Source organism: Sciurus vulgaris (genome assembly GCF_902686455.1).
Source record: "Sciurus vulgaris genome assembly, chromosome: 2".
In the NCBI taxonomy this organism is placed as follows: Eukaryota; Metazoa; Chordata; class Mammalia; order Rodentia; family Sciuridae; genus Sciurus; species Sciurus vulgaris.
Genome location: NC_136462.1, coordinates 54,613,750 through 54,635,268, shown reverse-complemented (window position 1 = coordinate 54,635,268; position 21,519 = coordinate 54,613,750). Strand labels below are relative to the sequence as shown.

The window sequence follows — 21,519 nt, the reverse complement described above, 5'->3', positions numbered from 1 at the left end:
GTGCCCGCTATTAAACTGGTTTTAGGAAGCTGTAGCTGATGACTCTGAAAGCCTGAATGCACATAGCACCTGCAAACATTTATTTTTTTTTTTAAAGTTCTCTATGAATATAATGACTAGGAATATGGAAGGTACATGTGACCTCATGCATCACATTCTTTGAAACAAATGCCTCCTTGGCTGCAATTATGTCATCATGAAATCATGTTCCACATTCTAAAATAAGCTCATTGCCATATGAATTGTTATCGTGCAGAGTTATTTCTGTGGTTGTCTTTTTAACAGCTTCCTTGGAAGTGTCTTCTAAATTTCTCACAATACAAAACAAAGATTTCTTGTTTTGTCTTATGCACATGAATACTTGCTTGGATGTAAAGAAATGACCACTGGTTTCATTATTGCACATGCACTTGCACTTGAGTTATACACTCAAGTATATGTACACACACACACACACACACACACACACACACACACACAGAGATATAGCTAAATTTCTAAAATATATACTTTTTGACTTCCAACAAAGGTCAAAGAGAATTTCCCCCAACGTCACAGTTCGGGACTCACCTGTGGACGTGGATGTCCTGTGACCAGACAAGTCAATTCCAGCGTTTCTCCTTCCCGGATGGTATAGACCCTTTCAGAGTAGCGCTCCTCCTCAATGTTACAGGCCAAGCCTGAGTGCACAATACGAACCGTTGGGGGAGCTGTCGAGTCAGGAAGAAAAGAGACAAGATACATAAAAAGCTAAGTAAATTGTCTTCCCTTGAATCATCTTGATTGTAAGAGCAATTCATACTAGACTTCACCATAGTCAGATTCATCATTCTTCATAATTTGAATTTCCCCAGGGATTAAAGATTTTCCTGACAGAAAGCTTCAAATTTAACAATCACCAACACAATCTGAAAATGGTAAAGGGGAACAGAAAGGTGGGAGAAATTGATGCCTCTGGAAATCACTGTGCATTATAAGACCACATGGTAAAATTAGATTGTTAGAATGTATGAAAACTTGTTCCTTTATGAAATCCAAGCCTTATTATATTAAGGAATGCTGTACCAAAAATACAGGTAGTGCAAAACAGACAATTAGGAAGAGGAAAGGAATTTGAATTGATGACATTGGCATTCATTGATTCATTATATAAGCCCTTTGAGGCAAGTAAGAAGCCACAAATAAGAACTGAACACTAAATTACTTTACGATAATTACAGACCCCTATTGATATGAACACATGATGATCATTGAATTAATACATTAATGAAGGCAGTAATGATGTCAAAGTCTAAAATTCTGATTCAAAGAGGATCTCGGTTCTCATGAAGCTATATTCACAAAGAGAATTTTTTTTCTACTTCGGCATTCCAGGTCTAAAAAAACTTGACTAGCACCATCAACGTGCAAAAACTCACAGTTAATGAAAAATTCTTAGCTATCAAGACATCCTGCCTACAACAAAGTAGATGACTATAGCTACTACTCAAGAGAGGAAATCATCTCCATTTATGATCTCTGCATTTTTGTTTGCAATATTGGGGATGGAAGAGAAACAGATATTTTTGCTAAAGGAAAATTGAAAGACTATATGTACATGTAAAAGATAGAGATCTCAAGAATTTCCTGGCAAAAAATATTGAGCCTAAAAAGCAGTATTCTTAACAGAGGCTATGCTTTCTTGAAAACTAAAGCTGGAATATTTGGAATTCTTATTAGCGTTAAGAAGATCACGAATCCTATAGAATTTGAACATGAATTTGGTGTCTGTGAAGGGGAAAAAAAGATTTTAAAGTCAAATTGTAGGAAAATTCCTTCTGGAAAAATATGTGTTTGTAAAGCAAAACAAAATAGTTTCCAATATGTAATTCTTTGCTTTATATAACATAAGTGCATAGGCCACTCATGGAGCTGAATAATTTTAAAGAGCAAATTTTGTAGTCTTTCTTAATTTCAGCAGAAATGAAGATGGAAAAACCAATGTATAACAAAACAACTGGCAACTCCGTTTCTTTTCTATATACCTGAGAACAGTTCGTTCTTCAATCTTAAAATTCAGGACTTTGCTCTCCAATACCTATTAGCAAATGACATGCACATTTTGAAAGAAGGGATAAGAAGAGAAAGCATAAAGAAAAGTGCATTTTACATTAATAAGCACCCCAAGAACTCATCACAAATAAACATCAGAGATTAAACAGAGACCCCCAAATATTCACAGAAAACTCCCAGAATCTGCATTTTTACCAAATTCACCAGATGATTACCATGGCACTGCTACATAGAATAGATTAGTAGAAACACTTTTCTGAGGCTTTTAAATATTTGTTAAATCAAGGAAAAAAGTCTAAGGGATAAAAAGGCCTTTCTCCTTTGTCTTTTAAATAACTAAAGTTCATGCCATACATCATTTCATTGGTTTGAAAAATGACAAACAAATCAAATGTTTAGTTTGATTTATAAAATTAATTTATCAAACACTATCTACCATGTCTTTTGGACTCTGTCTAGACATTGTAATAGTTTGTTAGGTTTTATGATATTATAAATTCTTATCTTTGGTGTTTCCCTGGTGCTCTGATGTTCCACACAATGTTTCCTACAAATCATTTCTGACAGTGATCAAATTTAGACTTCAATTTAGATAAGTAATACTAACAAGGTAATTATTTTACGACATCTGCCTTACATAATTATATATATATATATATATAATAGAAGTTAACAAACTAATGACAATGAATAAATGCTTGTAAATCAAAAGTAGAAAACGTTAAATAGAAAATACTGCTTTTTACCTTGAAATAAACTTAGGTGCTAAATTTAGCTTAATAAGTGATAGCTCAGATGTTTATTAGTATATCTAATTATACTGTTACATGACATCTTTTCCAGACTAATTTATACTTGTTATTTTTGTTTTAATATCAAATAAATGCATAGTATTGTTATTTTAAGATATATCTTTCAAATGCATCATTATGCAAATAAGTAGCTTTATTTAAGCTATTTAAATTATACAGTAGGCAAATTGTGACATTTACAAGGGTTAATTTTCTGCTATTTTCTTCTATATTTTAACACATTCTTGGAAAAGGTAATTGCCTACGTACTGCAGTCATCAAGAACCTACCACCTATCCTGTAAGAGGGTGGAATATTCCACCAAATTTAGTTTCCAACACATACTCTTCTTGGTATGCATCAAAATATACACTTAAGCAGCTCAATAATAAGATGAACATTTGGTAAGTTTCTGTTAATTCACTGGTCTGAAGAAAGTGAACCTGAAAGAGCCTTAGAGTTCATCCTGTTCACTGTCTTGTTTCCAGATGAGAGAAGGAAAGTGTGAGGACCTCCAGTAGTTGTCACAGTCCTTTGCCTATCTGTAGCCTAAATAAGAAAAAAAAACAGTGCTTCATTCTTTCCCTAAAGAATGTCTACTAAAGTTATGTCATAGTTAAATTACAGGTCTTAGTAACTCCCCAACAAAACCTCGACTAGATGAATAATAAAAGATTGAAAAACTAAACACAATAGAGCATGATAACTAGGTCAACAATATAACTAGTAAAATTTCTCCAAACTAGTATAGCATTGTCCCAATTCACTGGACCCAGCCTCCAGACCCTTCCAAATCCGTGACATTTTACAACTACTCAAATAGTACTTTGATATTTCTATTTTCATCAGATTTCTTGCCTACAAACCTATAATGTCTCTCCCTGATTCATCCAATTCCCATTTCCTCTTCCTGGGTGGCAAATGCATCCTCTGTGAAGGGTCCCCATACTGACTATTCATCTTAAAATCCCACTTCTTTGTAATTTCAGTATATCATCCATAAAAAGATAAGGAACACTGAGATTTTTAAGTGCTTCTGCTCATGACACCCCACTTCTAGAATCCCTAGACTCATTCTGTGTTCTTCACACCTACTTGAATTATTAACAATTACTTACCTCCTCTGTTTTTTTTTCCCCCAGGAGACATGTATTGCCTAGCAATTATTTTTCTAAATATTCTAACTAGATATTAAGCACTTCACTGCCAAGATAAGCATCATATTTGGCATATGCCTCAAATCATATTACTTAGAGCATAGAATAGTTATTTAATATTTAAAATTTCTGTGTTAGCAAATATCACTAATAGTATAACAATATGAATCTCTTAGCAAAATAGCAACTGTCACGGCACTAAATTTACTTACTTTACATATAAATGCAATTTTCCTTATAATAGCAGAAGCAAGACATCTCTTATCCTCTGCTTTGTTAGAAAAATCCTCAATTTATCATCCTGAAATTGGATCAAAGGTTATGTTTCCCTTTGCCCTGTAGAGTCAGCAATGAATTAAAATGTTAAAATATTGCATAAGACTTATATTCTTCCAAATTTAACTGAAGTAAACCAAATCTCATTACTTGCCTAACATTAATCATATCAGCTGTCTTAATTTGAGAAGGTTGGCCTTGGGTTCAAGAGGTCAGCCTAAAAGGGTAAAAAAGAGGCATTCTTTAATCTTTTTAGAATACACTTTTGAAAGTTAAACCAAATTCTCTCTCGGAGAAAGAACACAAATAAATTTTTCTCCAATCACAAAAACTAGGAGCATTTTTATTCTTTTATGTCATATACAGACTTTTAGGCATATATTTATTGAGCAACTGCTGTATCAGGCACAAGACTAACCACAAAGATTAATGTCATGAGCTGTGACATTTAAGAGCTAAAATCCATTGGATCTGCCCAATTAATTATAAATTTTTAAAAAATCACAGTTGAAGAGATGAAATACTCTAACAGAAGACAAAGCAGAGGAGGATTAAGTCTACCTGGGAGACATAATATCAGTGACATTTAACCTATATTTGAAAAGGAGGAGGGCATCTCAGAGAGCCCCAACAGTACAATTAAAGTAAACCTGTAACAAAGTGTCTGTTGTGCTCCTGAAATAACTACATTGAAAGGTGGCCCTGTGTCTACAGTTTACTCCACATCTGGACACTGGTACCACCCTCTCAACTGGACATTGAGTCTCTAGACAGAGGAGAGACACAGCATAGACTTGACAGTGGACATGGAGGAGAGGCATGTTTTAGAGGTCTGCTTGAATAGGACTTGATAGGTAGCACTGAGGTGAGGGAGAAGGAGTTAAGATGACACTAAAGTTGATATCTTGGCTAACTAAATCAAAGATGATTTATTTTTTAGTAGAAGATCCCCACTTGATCACCATGGAGCTTACATGAAAAGGCTTGAGACAAAGTACCCAGAGTCCAAGTCACAGGGGAGTTTGTTAGTGAGGACTTGGAAGAGAAAGGTTTTAAAGGAGAAGTGCTTTCCAGTAACAGGCACATGTCCTGAAGGTTATGCTGTTATTAGACAGCAACTGTTTTGATTTTAGGAGTTTTATCTCCCTGAGAGCTCCAAGAAAGAGCCTTGCACTTTAATAAACCCTTCATATTCCTCCTGTGCCTACTCTCTGGGAATTCAGGTTGCCACTCAACACTACTAGTCTTCTTCTCTAGATCAAGGTAACTATGTTCTTGGTGCAGGCAACAGAGCTCCTGAGGTAGACAGTGTGGGGAGAAGGATGTTCATTGCCTGTCTCTTAGAAACTCCCCTGGAAATATTGCTAAACCACTCTGCACCAACATCCTTCACACAGTCTAGATTCTGGAGAGAAACAGCGAGTCAGCCACATCTTACTGCCCCACACGCCAGACACGGCATGTATTACTTATGCCATTCTCTTATCTATCTTTCAGTTTGCTTATAAAAGCAAACACAACACTAATATAATTTTTGATTGGTTTAAGTTGTCATAATCTTTCATAAAACTTATCTCATTTCCTATAACATTTCATACTTAGCTAATCACCATTGTCAATAACTGGTCTCTTCTGCTTATTCGAATTTCTAATACAGCACATATGCACACTATTTCTAGGATATGGCAACCTCTATTCTTATTTTCTCTTTCTTCATTTAAGAAGCAATATTGAGTCCTTTCCCCTTTCCCTTTTCACAATGATTTCTCAGTCTGGCTTTTAAATTAAGTGTTGTGTCCACAGGCCTGCTCCACAATTATTCCTGCACTATTGATGACTCCATTGCCTGGCATCCTTACCCCAGGCTAGTTATATTATATATTCTCTAACCAGGAACTCAGATACAGAGAGGGAGAATACAAAGATTTGGGGAAGAAAATGAAGAAGTCAGTTTTGGATGCTGATGGTAAGCTGACCAATGACGAACAAGTCATCGAGGAGCATAAAAATCTAGATTTTTTTTTTTTTTTAATGACAGGATAGATTACATCTCTACAGCACAGCAGAGTGTGAGAAATAAAACGGATAATGATAATTCTATGGTGAATATGAATTAAGTAGAGAAGCCAAGGAAAGAGCCTTAAGGTAGTTACAAAGACTGAAAGGTAGAAGGAGAACAAAGAAAATGAAGCATTTTAGAAGTCGCATGAAAAGAGGCTGCAATGCACTTCTGACGGAGTTATCACTTAAGAGGAGCACAGGCATTCTTGAGGTATGATGCTGTTGAAATATGATTTGTCTATTCACCAATCCTCTTTACGTATATTTGTAAACCTCAACAGCGTTTTATTTTTTGCTTTAAACTTGGCTTAACCTAAGGTTTTTCTCCTCATACCTCCCCTCATTCATCTTTCTATCCCACTTCTCTATGGTCGTGTCTCACTCAGATTCACCAGTGCTGTCTAGTATTATCATTTCTGTAATCTTACATAAGGCAATATCCTGATATATAAGCAACATACAGATAATTTGGAATCAACCTTCAACTCACTTGCTTTGCTTGTTTCTATAGGTTATTTTGAATTAGCTATAATTTCAGTATCAATGTGAATTTACCTCCCCAGTCCTCTACCTGCTCTCCTGGTCACACAGATTTGGTTGATACTGTATTACTCTCCACTGGAGGGAAATGCTTTTTTATCTTTGATTTGATGAGCTATAAAATGAAAGTAGTAATAGCCTATTGATTAAACTGGATTTAATCAAAGGAAGATCATAACTACACTGCACGACTTTGGAGAAAGCTTTGATTATGAAAGGTTTTGAATGCTCTGGATTATTTCTTAAGCACATGTTGGGCAGCACTGTAATAAATTGAGTCACCTTGAGAGACTCTCCAAAGTCTTAGGTGAAGGTAAGAAAATCAACCTCAAAGTCCCTGGTTTTAAAAGGCTGCCATGTGTCCCTAATAACAAAAGTTACCATAGTATTTTAGGTTAGGGCTAGCCAAGAGTTTAAAGCACATTATCTATTTATATACAATATATATTATTTAAGAAGAAAGTTTGTCCTCAAGAGAAAACAGTGACATTCAGTAACAATTTAATTATGTACATTAAATTTTAATGTTAAACAAAAATGCGATTTACATTGTAATGTTAAAAAATGATAAAAGCAATAATGTTTTTGTGTAAAAACTATCTTATAATGTCATTTTTGCTAATGCTTTTGAATCAAGTTATTAAGTTCACAGAAAATGAAATACAAAACTGCACAATAACAACCTGAATTATCTTCCATAAAATGACCTGTATGTTTCCTTTTGAATGAAAGCTCTGTGCACTTTGAAAATTGTATTTCATGAAGATTTCCACATTTACAACTTCAAATTTCATTGTTAATATTTTCTTTTTTTGTTTTCATGTAGAATTGTTACTGATTAATATCTAAGGCTAAAACTTCAAAGAGTCTCATATGTTTTATAGATGGAAAAACATGAAGGTTTTATGAAATGTAACGTTCTACATTCCTTTCAAGTCCAGCATTTGACAACCTCTGAGGACATGTCAGAGAGGAACCTTGGGCCATCAGGGTTGACACATGCCTGGCCACTAGTCATGGTCTCTACCTGGATGTTTCCGTTCTAAACCCTTCACTGTGTTCTTCCCTGTATTTGTCAGGAGAAATACTTAGTCTACAGATGAGGAATACTCACTTGAAAATCATCAGATATTTCATTATGCTTCTATTTTGCTCAGTAGGATTTGTGTGACCTCAGTTGAATATCCTGACAAGGAGGAAAATACAGTTGGGAACTCAGCTTCCCCTCTTTGGGGTTGGAAAGTGACATCCTGTTTGTAAGTTCTGCTTTTTTTTATGGCACATCCTGAACTGTCTCCAAATAAAGTCTAAACCAGTTCTCTATCAGTATCTTCTAGATAAAAACAAAAACAAAAACAAAAAAGAAAAACACTGTGCCAGCCGTTTTGAAGACTATGCCACAGACTATCAAAACAAAACAAAACAAAAAGGGAACAAAAAAATAAAAATGTGAGAAGAACACACGGGAGTTTTCCTCTCGCTTTTGGGGTTCCATTTTTCAAGGCTTTTGAAATTTGTGCATGTGCACTGTGAAGGAGAGAGAGATTGTTACAGCACTGTGGGAGGGGGTAGCATTTAATCCTGAGTCTATAATCAGGTTTCCTCCCTAAATCAAACTTGTGAAATGGTTCCCTCTTGATAGTGTCAGAAACCATATATCACACAGTCAATCAGCTAGCCATGGTTTCTTGAACTAAATCTTTTCTTTGTCTCTTAGGAATTATCACCAAACCTGGAGAGTTGAGGACTCTTGAAGGCACAGGTAGATACTGAGCACATCATTTCCCCACTCTGAAATGTATATCTGAATATCCTTCTTATCTAGAATTAAGAGCTTTGCATCTTTCTTAGAAATAACTATAGAGCCTCAGTACACACTAACTAGAAAGAAATCAGTCTCATCATTGCATCTAACCTTAACTGCAAATCGAGTATTCAGAGAAAGCTATTCTTTCTTCCAGCCTCGCTCACCAAGAAACAAATGAAATTTGCTACAAAATACACCAAAAATGAAATCTTCAATTTGCTTGTCCAGGAGTGGCAAAGGCAGACAGAGAATGTTGAGGATCTGGTCTGACAACTTCCCCACTGCTTCTCTCCACTTATATATCACAGTTGCTGCCCGTGGGATCCAGAAGGACAAGGTCCTCAGCAGGTCACAACAAATTCTTTTGCACCCCAGAAGAGAGGAATCAGTGCAGCAATGATGTACACCCCATCTGGCTCTTTTCCCCTCTGGACCAGGCAGAAGGGCAATTGTCATAAAGCGAGGGTGCCTCTGACTCCAGTGTTGTGCGACACTCTCACAGACTGAGAACTTTAGTACTGGCGGTGCCTGTGCAACGCATGGTATTTCGATGATCCTAGTCCTCCCCAAAATCTTGAGAAAAACATGTTTTTCATTTCATCTGAAAACACAAACACCACCAGTTAAAGTTCATGAGTTGGAAAGCTTGGTCTTGCCTTCTGTTCCGCTTTGCACAATTCCTCCTGTGTGCCATGCGTTTTCATCTTACCATGCTACTTCCCCATTTATAAAGTCTTAGATATTATGTCTTTGGGATTTAGGTGGGAAGAACAGAATGTAGAAAAAGTATCATCAATTCTTTTTATTCTGATAATCAAAGTGAAATTTTATTGAATTGCTTTGTGCGTTAAGAGTTCAAAGTAAAAACATTTGTCTAAGTCACACAGTATGAAACATAAGCAATTATTAGCAAATATTATCACTGGACTCTCAATTTTTAAAATATTAGTCTTTGACAATTTCAAAAATATAGACACAGGGCTAAATTGCCCAAAACTTCTCTTTAAACAATTTGATTTTTTTTTTTTTCCTGAGGATAGAGTTTTTAAATCCATTCCATAAGCATCTCACTTTTTCAAGATTGCATGACATTTCCCAGGCACTCTCTTAGACCTACCTCCTCCCAGGAGGGTTACTTCACACCCCAGGGGCTGGGCCTCCAAAGCATCTCTGCACATTTGGCTGGCCATAGAGGCATGACCCTGCTCTCAATTTTAAATGTTTTCCACATTCTCCTAAATAAATTAATAAATACCTCTTCTGAACATTTTCCACATTCTCCTAAAAATATTAATAAATACATCTTCTAAGAATTGTCATGATTATTATTAATAATGTTAGGGTTTATTAACAAAGCAAATAATATAGAAATTTGCAGTATCACAAAAATCTTTAAAGTCCTAAGAATAGGAGCAAGTTGAAGGACTGACTCACAACACATCAGGTACAGGAGATGCTTTTATTTATTTTATATTTTTAACTGATTTATTCTATTACACTTTTCTAATTAGCAGCACTTCCCTGCAATTGTTTGAATAAACAAGCAATATATAAACAATAACTAAGTACATAATTACTTGTAGCCACAGTCCATTATTGTTAAATGTAAAATTGTTTGGCTTACATTGTCCCAGCATTCTTAAATTCTTAAATTCTTCTAATTTTACCCTAGAAAATTGTCATGCTCATATCTATATTAGATGTTAAACCAAATAAGCTATTTAGATTTTAAACAAAGCAAGTTGTAAAACAGATCACTGTCTTTCAAAATATGCTTCCAAAATTAGGTGGCTGTTCAAAGTAAATAATTTTAAAAGAAAATTAAGAAATTTAATAATTTGTCTCAGATTAGTAAATATAATTAATTAATTTATCCTAATAGGGACTGAGTGTGAGGCATTTTTACACCCACGCTTGTTGGAAAAAGTCAGCACAGTCTTCCTGGGAAGTAGTTTACTACTCTAGATCCAAATGTCAAATAAACATTACCTTCCATCCATCTCTAAAGAATTAGTCTGAAGAGACAAATTACCAAAAGATGTATTCACAAATATGCCCACTATGAAATTTATAAAGGAAAAAACTGGAAAAAAAATGCATATAGGGAAAACTGTATTGATAGTGCCAAATTAATTGATATGGAAAAACACTGGCAAACCTGATTTTTAGTTTGAGAAGAGTGTGGATCATAGAGGTTAAATAAGCACTATAGTTAAGAATAAGGGCTCTAACTCCAGGTACACAGCTTCAATTCCCCAGTCTGACATAAACTAAGTGATATTAGGCAAATGATTTGACTTTTATCTCTTTATTTATTTATCTGTGAAACTGATTAGTAATCAGGATTTTCTGATTAAGTGATGATTAATTCTCAATACTGTCAATGAGCTGGCAGCAGGTGCAAGCCATTAATATTTTAGAATGTATGTGGAAATGCTGTACATATAGAGAGTGTATACAGAGGAGGTCACCACAAAGATCTTCTATGAATTTTTTTTCTTAAACAATAATAGAGATAATCACAAAAGATGGAAAATTGGATCATTTTTGAAAATGATAAACTTATAAACAATGTAAGTATCAAGCAATAAAGTACTGGATTAAGTAATGATGAAACATTCCTAAATACCTCATACTATAAATACAAAATGATACAAATTATTAACATAGAAAGAAATCTGCAATATATAGCTAAAATTAATGAGTACAGTATGATCCTGCTCATGTACTATCGTCTACTGAGCCTAAATACATGCCTGAAGGAGACTAGCTAGACTGTTAACAATGGTGATGTCTGGAGGCAAGTTCGTTTCCTGATTTTCTTTGCTTTTTTCCTTAATATGGTTCTGTGTTTTCAATTTTTTCACAAGAAGCACTTTTTATTTTTTAGAACAAATAATATAATCTTAGAGCTTATTTCTATTTCAGAGTCAAGCTATGCTTCTCTGACAGCGATAGTGTTTCTACTTGCACTCTGGAGTTGCCCTAATATTTTTAGTCAGATGGATAAAGGAGAGACTTAGCCCTACCATATTTCCCCCATGAATTTCAGGTCCCTCTTTATTGACACAGAATCGTCTGAATTTTCTTATGTGTTTTTTTTTTTCTCTACTTCAAAAATCTTACCCTCTTCTTTGACCTACTGAGTTTGTGTGAAGTGCAGCCCACATCTTTGATTCCAACTTTGAGGCAAACTTTGACGTTTTTAGTCTCAGTAAGCATTCATGTGACTGAAATCTGTTACCAATACTGGAGTATGACATGTGATTTTTTGTACTCTTCCAAGATGTCCATGTCAATTTCTGCTCTTCCTGTTCCCAAGTCTCTTAATGAAACTCTTAATAGCTTCTGGAAATCTTCCAACCTCATTTTAACTCTTTTCAGCTCATCTGTATAGTGATAAAGATAATAAAGAAAATTTCAAGTGGGGTGCAGTGACACAAAACTGTAATCCCAGTGGCTCGGGAGGCTGAGACAGGAGGATCACAACTTCAAAGCCAGCCTCAGCAAAAGTGAGGCACTAAGCAACTCAGTGAGACCCTGTCTCTAAATAAAATACAAAATAGGGCTGGGGATGTGATTCAGTGGTAGAGTTCCCGTGAGTTCATTCCTTGGTACTCCCCCACCAAAAAAAATACAGTGAATGACCAAGCTCATTATGGTTCAAGTCTTCAGCCCTGTCAAATTCCCCAAGTCCCCTAAAAGTACCAACACTCACGTATTGTCTCGCCCACCCACGTGTTATTGCCTACTCTGAAGGATCTGTGTCCCAAATGTCAAAATTGCAATTTTTTAGCATCACTATAATTTAAAAAATTGATTAAAATAGCCAAAATTTTAAGCCGAAGAAATAATGGAAATAATTCTTTAAATAGTAATTTCCTGCCACAAATAATTGTCTTGCACATCTGCTTAATGGTATTGATAAATAATGAGCACACATATATTTGTTCAAATGAATAATATGTATGTGTATTCATATATATAAATAGATTATATTGTATGCTATATATTTGTGTGCATCCTTATGCATACATGTGTGTACACATATGATAAATAATGAACAAATACATTTGTTCAAATGAATAATATATGTGTATTCATACATATAGATTATACTGTGTACTATATGTATATGTGTGCACATACACACATATACATATATGTCAGTGAGAGTTTGCCCTTCCCAATGTTGTTAATGTATTGGGTTTGAAGTTGGATTTCCTGTATTGGAAATCCTAGCATATAATCTTAAATAACTCATTTTCCTTTTCCATGAAATAGTGATGATATGCCTTTCTACCTCACACTGCTACAGCAATCACATTAGATAATTCATATATAGGTCTAATTACAGTTTCTGATTCATAGCATTAATCATTCAAAAATATATATTTTTTTTATTAATCTGAAATCTCTATGTAAGGTGTAAACATTTAATGAATAAAATTATTACTCATTGACAAAACCATCTCATATTCCTCTTAATAAATTTTATTAAAAAACAGGAAAACTAGAAATAAGGTACATTTGTAAAAATGATGCCAACTTTATGTAAATTGCACATATAATAAAATTATCAAATTTGTCAACAAATCTAAAGTTATTTTTTTGAGTCAGTAAAAAAGTGAATGAAAAATTATTGCTGGGCATTTTTAACTAAAGACAGGCTTTACAAAATTATATGTGGAAAATAACTTATTTAGGTAAATACTATGTAATTTACTTAATTATTGCCATAAAACACTCTTTTAAATAAATGGAAAGAAGAGCACACCTATGGAAGACTTCCAAGTTTGTCAACAAAGAAGCAATTCAGGTAGGCTTTTTTCTCATTAATCATTAAAAACCAGCTTTCAAAGAAATAACATTTCAACACTCTGAGTGTAAAACATGTATGTGCTTTCTCCTATGACCTCAAAAGCAGTCAAACATTTGTAGAAAATTCAAAAAAAATCCAAACCACTATAAAATGACATTCTTCATACTGAAGTTTCAATATCTAAAATGAATAGTGACTGTATGACATAAACCAAAAATGCTATTATGCAGATGAAGCATCCATTTTAATTAAGGGCTGAGAATGAGAGACCTGAGGGTCTAATTCCAGAGCTATTTCAACATTTATCAAATGTTCCTTAATTTACAATGAAAGACCTGTTTGACAAGTTCTCTGCTGCTATTAGCTATCTGTACCTTTAAGTGGTGTTTTGTCACTGACCTACATTAGTAGATCAAATTATGACAGCAAATTAAAAGCTGAACATCATAATAATTCAGATTACAATCTCCAACCAAATATTTATAAGAGCACCTCAGTAGCAATGAAATACAAGTATCTATCTTCTACTTTACTCATTTGATGAGAAACACTAAAGAATAATTGAATGCAATGATAAATAGCTGTACTCTCAAGATCTTTTTTGGGATTTAGAACTGAGATTACATCATTCATTTCTGGAAATACACTTACTCTTTAAATAAATAGGACAAGAAATTATCAATTTTAAGAAACCCAAGGACAAAGTCTTGGATATAATCGATGTATGTATATGCTTATGAAAACTTCAAATCATGTTGGAATGATATATGTCTCTAAATTTTTCTATTTATTAAGGCAAAGACAACAGGATGCAATGAAACCAAAGGCTTTTATACTTTGTTTAACACAGTTCACCTAAATTTCCTAATTTCACCTTCTCAAAAAGGCTTCCTGTAATGCTTATCAACTCTGCAGAAATTTCTCCCTAGAAAACCATATCCTCTCACCGTTTTATGTGGAGAGGACCCAGGTTTGCTCCATTTTGGCAATTTAGGGGGAAGAGTAAAAAATTACAGGGCTGTCCCTGTGCTACTCTAGGTTCTTCCCATCCATTCTTACTCTAGAAGACACACTCATTAAGCTGTACAATGACCCAGTCACCATCTGTATGGCTCAAGAATTCATATCTTCAACACGGACCTTGCCCTACCTGTTAGGACCCTGTACGCAGATATCTATTTGATAGCTTTTCTTTGACTGTCTTAATATATCCCAATATATCCAAAATTAAACTCATGATTCAACACTTCTCTCCCTTCATAACAGGATGTCTGCTTTTCAGCCTTTCTTACATCATTGAATGACAATGCCTTAAGAATCACTGCTTACACCAGACACACAAGAATTCTCCCTTAACATCAACACTGAGTATTGTTGATTTCATCCTCTAATTGGTTCATTCCCTGAACTTCACTACAATCATGCTATCATCTCTCACTCCCATGATTGATGGTCCCTTTTAATGGAGTCTGGAGCAGTCCACTAGTGTTCTTTTCAAAATGACCCTATTAGTCCTTTACTTAAGCCCCTTCAATAGTTGCCAAATACTTTTAAAATGCAACTGCCATTAGCATCACTTGAAAACCTTCTAATCTCTCACCTGCTTCCTCATAGGATTCAAACACCCTTTTCTTCTCATCCTTCTCACTTGTTCTGTTTAATCCTGGCCAAAGATTTTTGTAAGTACTGTTCTCTCTGGTTACAAAGTTCTTTCCACACATCTTAACCTAGGTGTTGCTTACCCAAAATTGAAAATTCAGTTCCAGGGTCATCTCCTCATGAACATTCCCTGAACCCCTTGGATAAGCTGCATGCAGAGCAACATAGGCCTCCCCTTCATATTACCTGTCATAGACATCTTTTTATATACATATTTGTGACACCAAATTCTGTGTCATCTAGTCAAAAGTCAACGCCATATGGGCAGGGTTTGTGCCTGCTATTACTCAGCATTATATACTAAGCACCTAGTACTATGTCCAGCAGTGCTGCTTATTAAATGTTTATTGAATAAAGTAATGTAGTAGAAAAGATAACCAATACATATAAGAAAAAGGAAGGGCATGAGGGTAGGAAGGAAGGAAGTTAGTTCATGGAAAGGGAAGCTAAACATAATTCTTTTGAATATGCACATACACCTGAAATCTAATTTTACAGATTTCTTGCAAACCTATTTCCAAAAGTTCTGTCTTTTTGTAATTTATTGTTATTCCATTGAATGAAACTAAGTCCACATTAGTTTTGGTAAGATAAGTTACATCACACTTTCTTGTAACTTGTGTAGTAAAGACAAGGTTTATTTATTATGTGGCAACATCCACATATAAAATGTTTGAAAGTAAGTTGCTTACAGAACATATTGTGATTTTTACTATAATATTTTCTTTATTACAATAGTCTTACTGGTTGGTTGATCTTCAGTCTTCAGTTATTCTAGACTCGAAAAATAGATTTCTACCTTATATAGACAGGTTTCAGATACTGACATTTGTAAAGAATGTCCTTGGGTTCCACCAAGTTCAATCAAACCATCTTTTCCCAGTCAGATTCTATGAGTATATGTTTCTGATGTGCAGGCAGGTTGCAAGACGTTTATTGTAACCTGCAAAATTCCATTTGCCTTTCAAATAATGAAAATGTTTTTATCTATCTCTAAACCTTTATTCACCATGATCTATTAAACTTATGCTCCTCTTTCTATTATATCAATTTCTTATAAAATTAAATAGTATGTTTCAGCCAAAACATACTATAAACCCAATCTATAGAAAGAAGGTGTCAAGGATATTTTGCAAGGATTTATTTCCCACTCTCTTATAACATAATACCTCACCTACTAACTTTTGTGGGAAAAGAGGCACCAATATAGTCTCTACTATCTTGATTTTTTCCTTCATGGCAGTAGTACAGGAAACATACTTAAAATGCATTAACTTTTTAAGTATTATTACCAAAGAAGATATACTATTTGTTATGGATGTATATCCCTCTAATAGGAAATGTTGGGGTTCTAACCTTTTGTACCTCAGAATGTGATTTAATTTAAAAATCTTTATAAAGCTATTCAAGTTGAAATGAACTCATCTGAGTGTGTAATAAACATATGCATATGATTTAATTGGAAATATAGAATACAAACAAGCACACAAAGAGATCGCCACACGAACATCAAGAGAGTTGTTGGGGTGATATATCTGGCCAAGTCAATGAACTCCCAAAATTGCTGGAAAACCATCAAAGTGAGGGGAGAAATATGGAAAAGACTCTTCCTCATAGTCTCAGAAGAAATCAACCCTGCAGACACAGTAATCTTGGACTTCTAGTCTCCAGAACTGTGAGAAAATAAATTTCAATTGTTAAAGTCACCCAGTTTGTTGTGAAAATTAGTTATGGCAGACCTAGAAAATTAATATACTGTTGAACAATAAGTGAAAAAGATGGAATGTTTAGGATTCAGGAGTTCCTCTTGTTAATAGGAGAATATAGACACTAAAATTGAAATGTAAGTAGGAATGGTAGCAGCATATCTATCTTTCCTTCCTTGTCCCTAGTTCTAATATCCTCTTTTCTCTGCCCTTTACTTTCCTAACCTCCCTTTGCTATTTTTCTCTCGGTTCTCCTCCCTTTCTTCTTCCTTCATTTCTCTAGAGAACATGATGAATAATGAAAATTCTAACCTTCATTAAGAATATCAGAAAAAAAAAGGAAGAAAAAGAAAAAAAAATCCTTGAATTTTCCAAAAGAAAGAAGCTCATTGTTTTGAACTCATATACAGCAAAACCAATAGAAGGAAGGTTAAAAAATCGGAAATTTTTATCAAAAAATATAAATCTCTCTAATTTTCCTGGAGGGGAAGAGCCTTGACTAAAGAGATTTAGGACTGCTGTGACTTTCTGTATTTGTGCCAATATTAAGGGAAAGCTATCTGTCTCTGCCATTTACCCATGAAACGCTGCAACCAGATTACATAGAAACAAAGCCTTTCAGAGATAATGGCCAAAAGGAACATAAGCTAAGGCTTCATTGGCAGAGGAGTTTCAAGGATACCACAGTAAGAATGTGACCTTCCCAGGAAACACATAAAGCACCTATGTCACTGGACAGGTATATTTGCAAATAACTGAAGGCAGAGCGAGTACATTGTACTTCCTGAGTGATTAGTTGGCTGCTCTTTCTTGGGAGTACAAACACACACATCCATGAAAGTGACATTATAGTCACTTCTGGATGATCCTACACATTTGCTCTTGAGGTTCCCTCTTGTGTGGCAAGTCTAGCCAAGATTACTGCAGCAAAGGAAGAATTTGTTGGAATTTTTATTTGTCTTTCAATTTATAACTTTTAACACCTCTGGTATTCAATACAGCTTTAGTAACATTGCATATAATAATTCCTGCAGATTTTTTCAAATGAAACATCTTAACTAAATGATACATTCCACTTCTGGGGGTCATTCATTGATGCCCTAAAGATTGGTAATTGAAACCCTCAGCCTTCCCAGCCAAAACCCAACTTCTACTTGCTAAGGTTTTCAGCATTCAATATCAGGTATAGTTGTCTCCAACCAAAGAATGCAATTACCTTCTCCTATTCTGTGGTTTCTTCTGTGCCACAAGCAGACTTAGTAAGAACTATTAAAGTTAATTAACAGTCATGTATTACCCTGTAGTACTCTATGTACTGTGGTTTTATCTAAGCCAGAGAAAAAAAGAATTAAAACATTGGTCATAAGTAATGCTTTCACTATAGAAATTAAAAATGCTGACAAAAGGAAGGATACAATGACTTTAGTAAAGAGGCAGTCACACTGTGATGCTAAACCAAACTCCCATAATCTTTTGGTTTGGAAAATTGTTGTATACCACTATTTTCATCTTCTCTTGCATTGATAACTCTTGATCATATATGGTCAGAAAAATAGCAGTTATTTAATAATTCATTTAAAATAATTTGTTTGAACATAGTCCCTTTTAGTTCTAAGTGTTATGATATTTAGTTCTAGGTGTATGCAGCATTCCACCTAGAAAGAAATAACTAGATTGTCATTAAATGTTAAAAATGAGCCAGGTATGTTAGTGTATGATTATGATCCCATCCACTTTGGAAACTGAGGCAGAAGGATTCCAAGTTAGAGGTCATTTTGGGCACTTTGGTGAGACTCTATCTCAAAACAAAACACAAAAAGAAATGGGTATCAGCCTTAGGGCACCTGTGAGTTCATTTGCTAGTACCACAAAAGGGGGGGACTAAAATGGTTCTTTCTTTATTAATCAAAATACTCAGCTGAGTGAAGAGAGACTGAGTCAAAGAGCATCCAAACTCTCCCATATAAAGAACATTTTCTATTAACAGTGTTCTATTTGGATTGATTCCCTATCATTGGAGAAACAGACTCTGACAGACATGGACCATATGTTACAGAGCATATGTTTTTAAAAATTCCCCAGCAGGAATTAACATAGCAGACTAACCAGTTGTAAATGGGGAGAAGATTTCATTCCTACATGTAAAATAATGTTTTCTCTTCCTTAGTAGATATTTTGCTGATAAGCTTTGAAATGACAAAATTCAGGTATCCTCCAACAATAATCTTTGGAAATAATTCCATAATGTAATTTGTTGTTGTTTTGTTTTATTATTTTAATAATTGATGCTCTTTAGCAAGAACATAACAAAGACTGAAAAATGAAGCTTATTGCTAATATGTAATAAAGTCAAACAACCTGACAAGGAGATGCAGATCTTGCAATAACAGAGCTTAGTCTGAATTTATCCTTCAGGAACAGAGCTGGAAGAGAGGGGGCTGGAATTTTAATGTGACAGATTAGAGAAAACATGACCTGCATTTAAAGAAAAAAAATTCTGTGGCACAATCACATGTCAGATTGCATTTATCATTTGTGCGTACTCAGATTCTAAGACACTATGATCATTGCAGATTCTGTGAAGAGTATATTTACTCCTTTTTTTAAGTGTGTTTATTTACCCAGAATCTGATTTTTTTTTTTTCAGCAGGAGGCACGATGTAAATGTGACAAGTATTTATTGAGATTTGGATAGTATGAGCTAATGCCGAATGCCCTTGTCCCAACCCCAGCTGTGACTGCTGCCCCATTACCAACCCCACTCACAGACACATCATCACTCTCCCTCTGGAAACTTCTGGTGTTGATAGAAAGCTGGGTTTGCCCCAAATAATAAAGGGGCTGTCTCTGTCACAGAAGGACAGATTCTGAAGTGCTAGAAGGCCTCTTTCCTCTCTAAATATTAACTTTGCCCATTTCCCCAAGATGAGTTCTCTGATTATTTAGATAACTCTAGCTTCAGAAGAAAAGAATCAGAAATGTATATGGTGTATAGTTCCTGATGAAATTTTGAGTGCTGTGTATAAGGATTACAAATAAATAGTTAAACTCTAGTTGTTTTTTAAATGACTGTGGCTAGCTTGATAGATAATGTTTCCTACATAAGAGAATAAAAAGCAAGATAAAAGTGGAACTGTTCATAATTTAATAGTTACTAAACATTATCAACTGGAATGACATCTTCAGTTAGAATTCATTTGCAATACAACTTTGAAAATGGAAGCTGGAAAAATCATGAGAGGGAAAAACCTTGAAATAAGCCAGAATGCAATGTGATAAGAATGAAATTACAGAGGAAACAGGGATAAGGAAAGCCAATCTCAAGTAACTCCATTCAACTCAATCTGCAAATAGCAATTGAGCAGATAGATACTCTACATGAAATATTAAGATCTGTGAGTGACACAAAAGTACATAAAAGATTTCTTTCTCTCTTCCAAAATCTTAAAGTATAATTAGGAAAGTCAGATAACATTTGTGTTGCTCATGGTCCAGTTATACCAGATCATAAGGAAAGCATGCTCTAAAGTGTATATTCTATTGATCAGTCAGAAAAGGTCAAGTTACTTTCCATTCAGGAAAAGTCAGAACATTTTCTTTCTTTGGTGCACATTCACTCAGATCAGGGTGTTCCCTAGGGAACTCTCATGTCTCTGAACCATTGAGCCAAATCACAGTTTTATCAAAATGATTATGAGGTGTTTTCATAATTTGTTCCTTTTTAGTTTACTTGTAAAAATATGATAAAAATGCAAGAGAAACAATTCATTTATGCTTTCTTTTGTCTCTATTTTATATTCTAATACAGGGTGTTTAAATATAGGCTATTCGTCTTTTATAAATAACTTGAATTTTTTTTATAAAAGCAAAGGTTTTCTTGATTTATTTTTGGTGGTTATGTTACTTTGGCAAAAGAGAAAGAAATATTTATAAGTATTATAGATATTTTTGTTCAATATTGTACAAAGAAAATGAGAGAGAGAGGAAAAGGAAAGGCATAGATAGGGATGTGAAGCGTTCTTAGGAGTAAAGTTGGAGGTTCCACATATAATAGAGTGAACTTAAGGAAGAAGGATCAAGGAAAAATAGGTATATGTATCTGAAAAAACTGTACACTTGGTAAACTGGTACAATGTTAGGGTTAGACAGAAGAAATAAATGTATTTAACAAATGCACTGTATATCTCAAAATTGAAGAGATGTCGTATATATTCAGTGTGAAGGAATGTTAAAAGTTTAGAGTAACATACATTAATTATCCTGATTCGATCATTATCTAGTGCATAAATGAAGCAAAGCATCACCTTTCTGGACCTGATAGCAATGTATAAATATTATGTATTATAATAGCCAAATTATGGAACCAGCCTAGATACCTATCAATAAAGGAAAAGAAAAAAAATATGGTAAAGATACACATTTACCATGGCTGAGTAAAAGTCCATTTTTACTCAGCCACAAAGAAGAATGAAATTATGGTATGTGCCAGTAAATGGGTGGAAATGGAAAACATCATTCCAAGTGAAACAAACCAGGATCATAAAGTCAAGGGTTAAATATTTTCTTTCATATTTGGAGTAGAGGCCAAAATAAGGGGAAAGTAGGGGGAGATGGGATTGGATGTCATCAAGATAAAGAAAAATTCAGT

The 21,519-nt window shown here is 34.4% G+C and overlaps 1 protein-coding gene across 2 annotated transcripts in view; it reads right to left on the bottom strand.

Annotated features, from left to right (window-relative positions):
• MDGA2 (MAM domain containing glycosylphosphatidylinositol anchor 2) overlaps positions 1-21,519 on the bottom strand; it is a 780,047-nt gene that overhangs the window by 442,117 nt on the left and 316,411 nt on the right. For both annotated transcript variants that reach the window (XM_079126024.1, XM_079126023.1), the window contains exon 2: positions 571-710. In XM_079126024.1, coding sequence (XP_078982150.1) covers positions 571-710 — 140 coding nt within the window. The remainder of the gene's footprint in view (positions 1-570; positions 711-21,519) is intronic.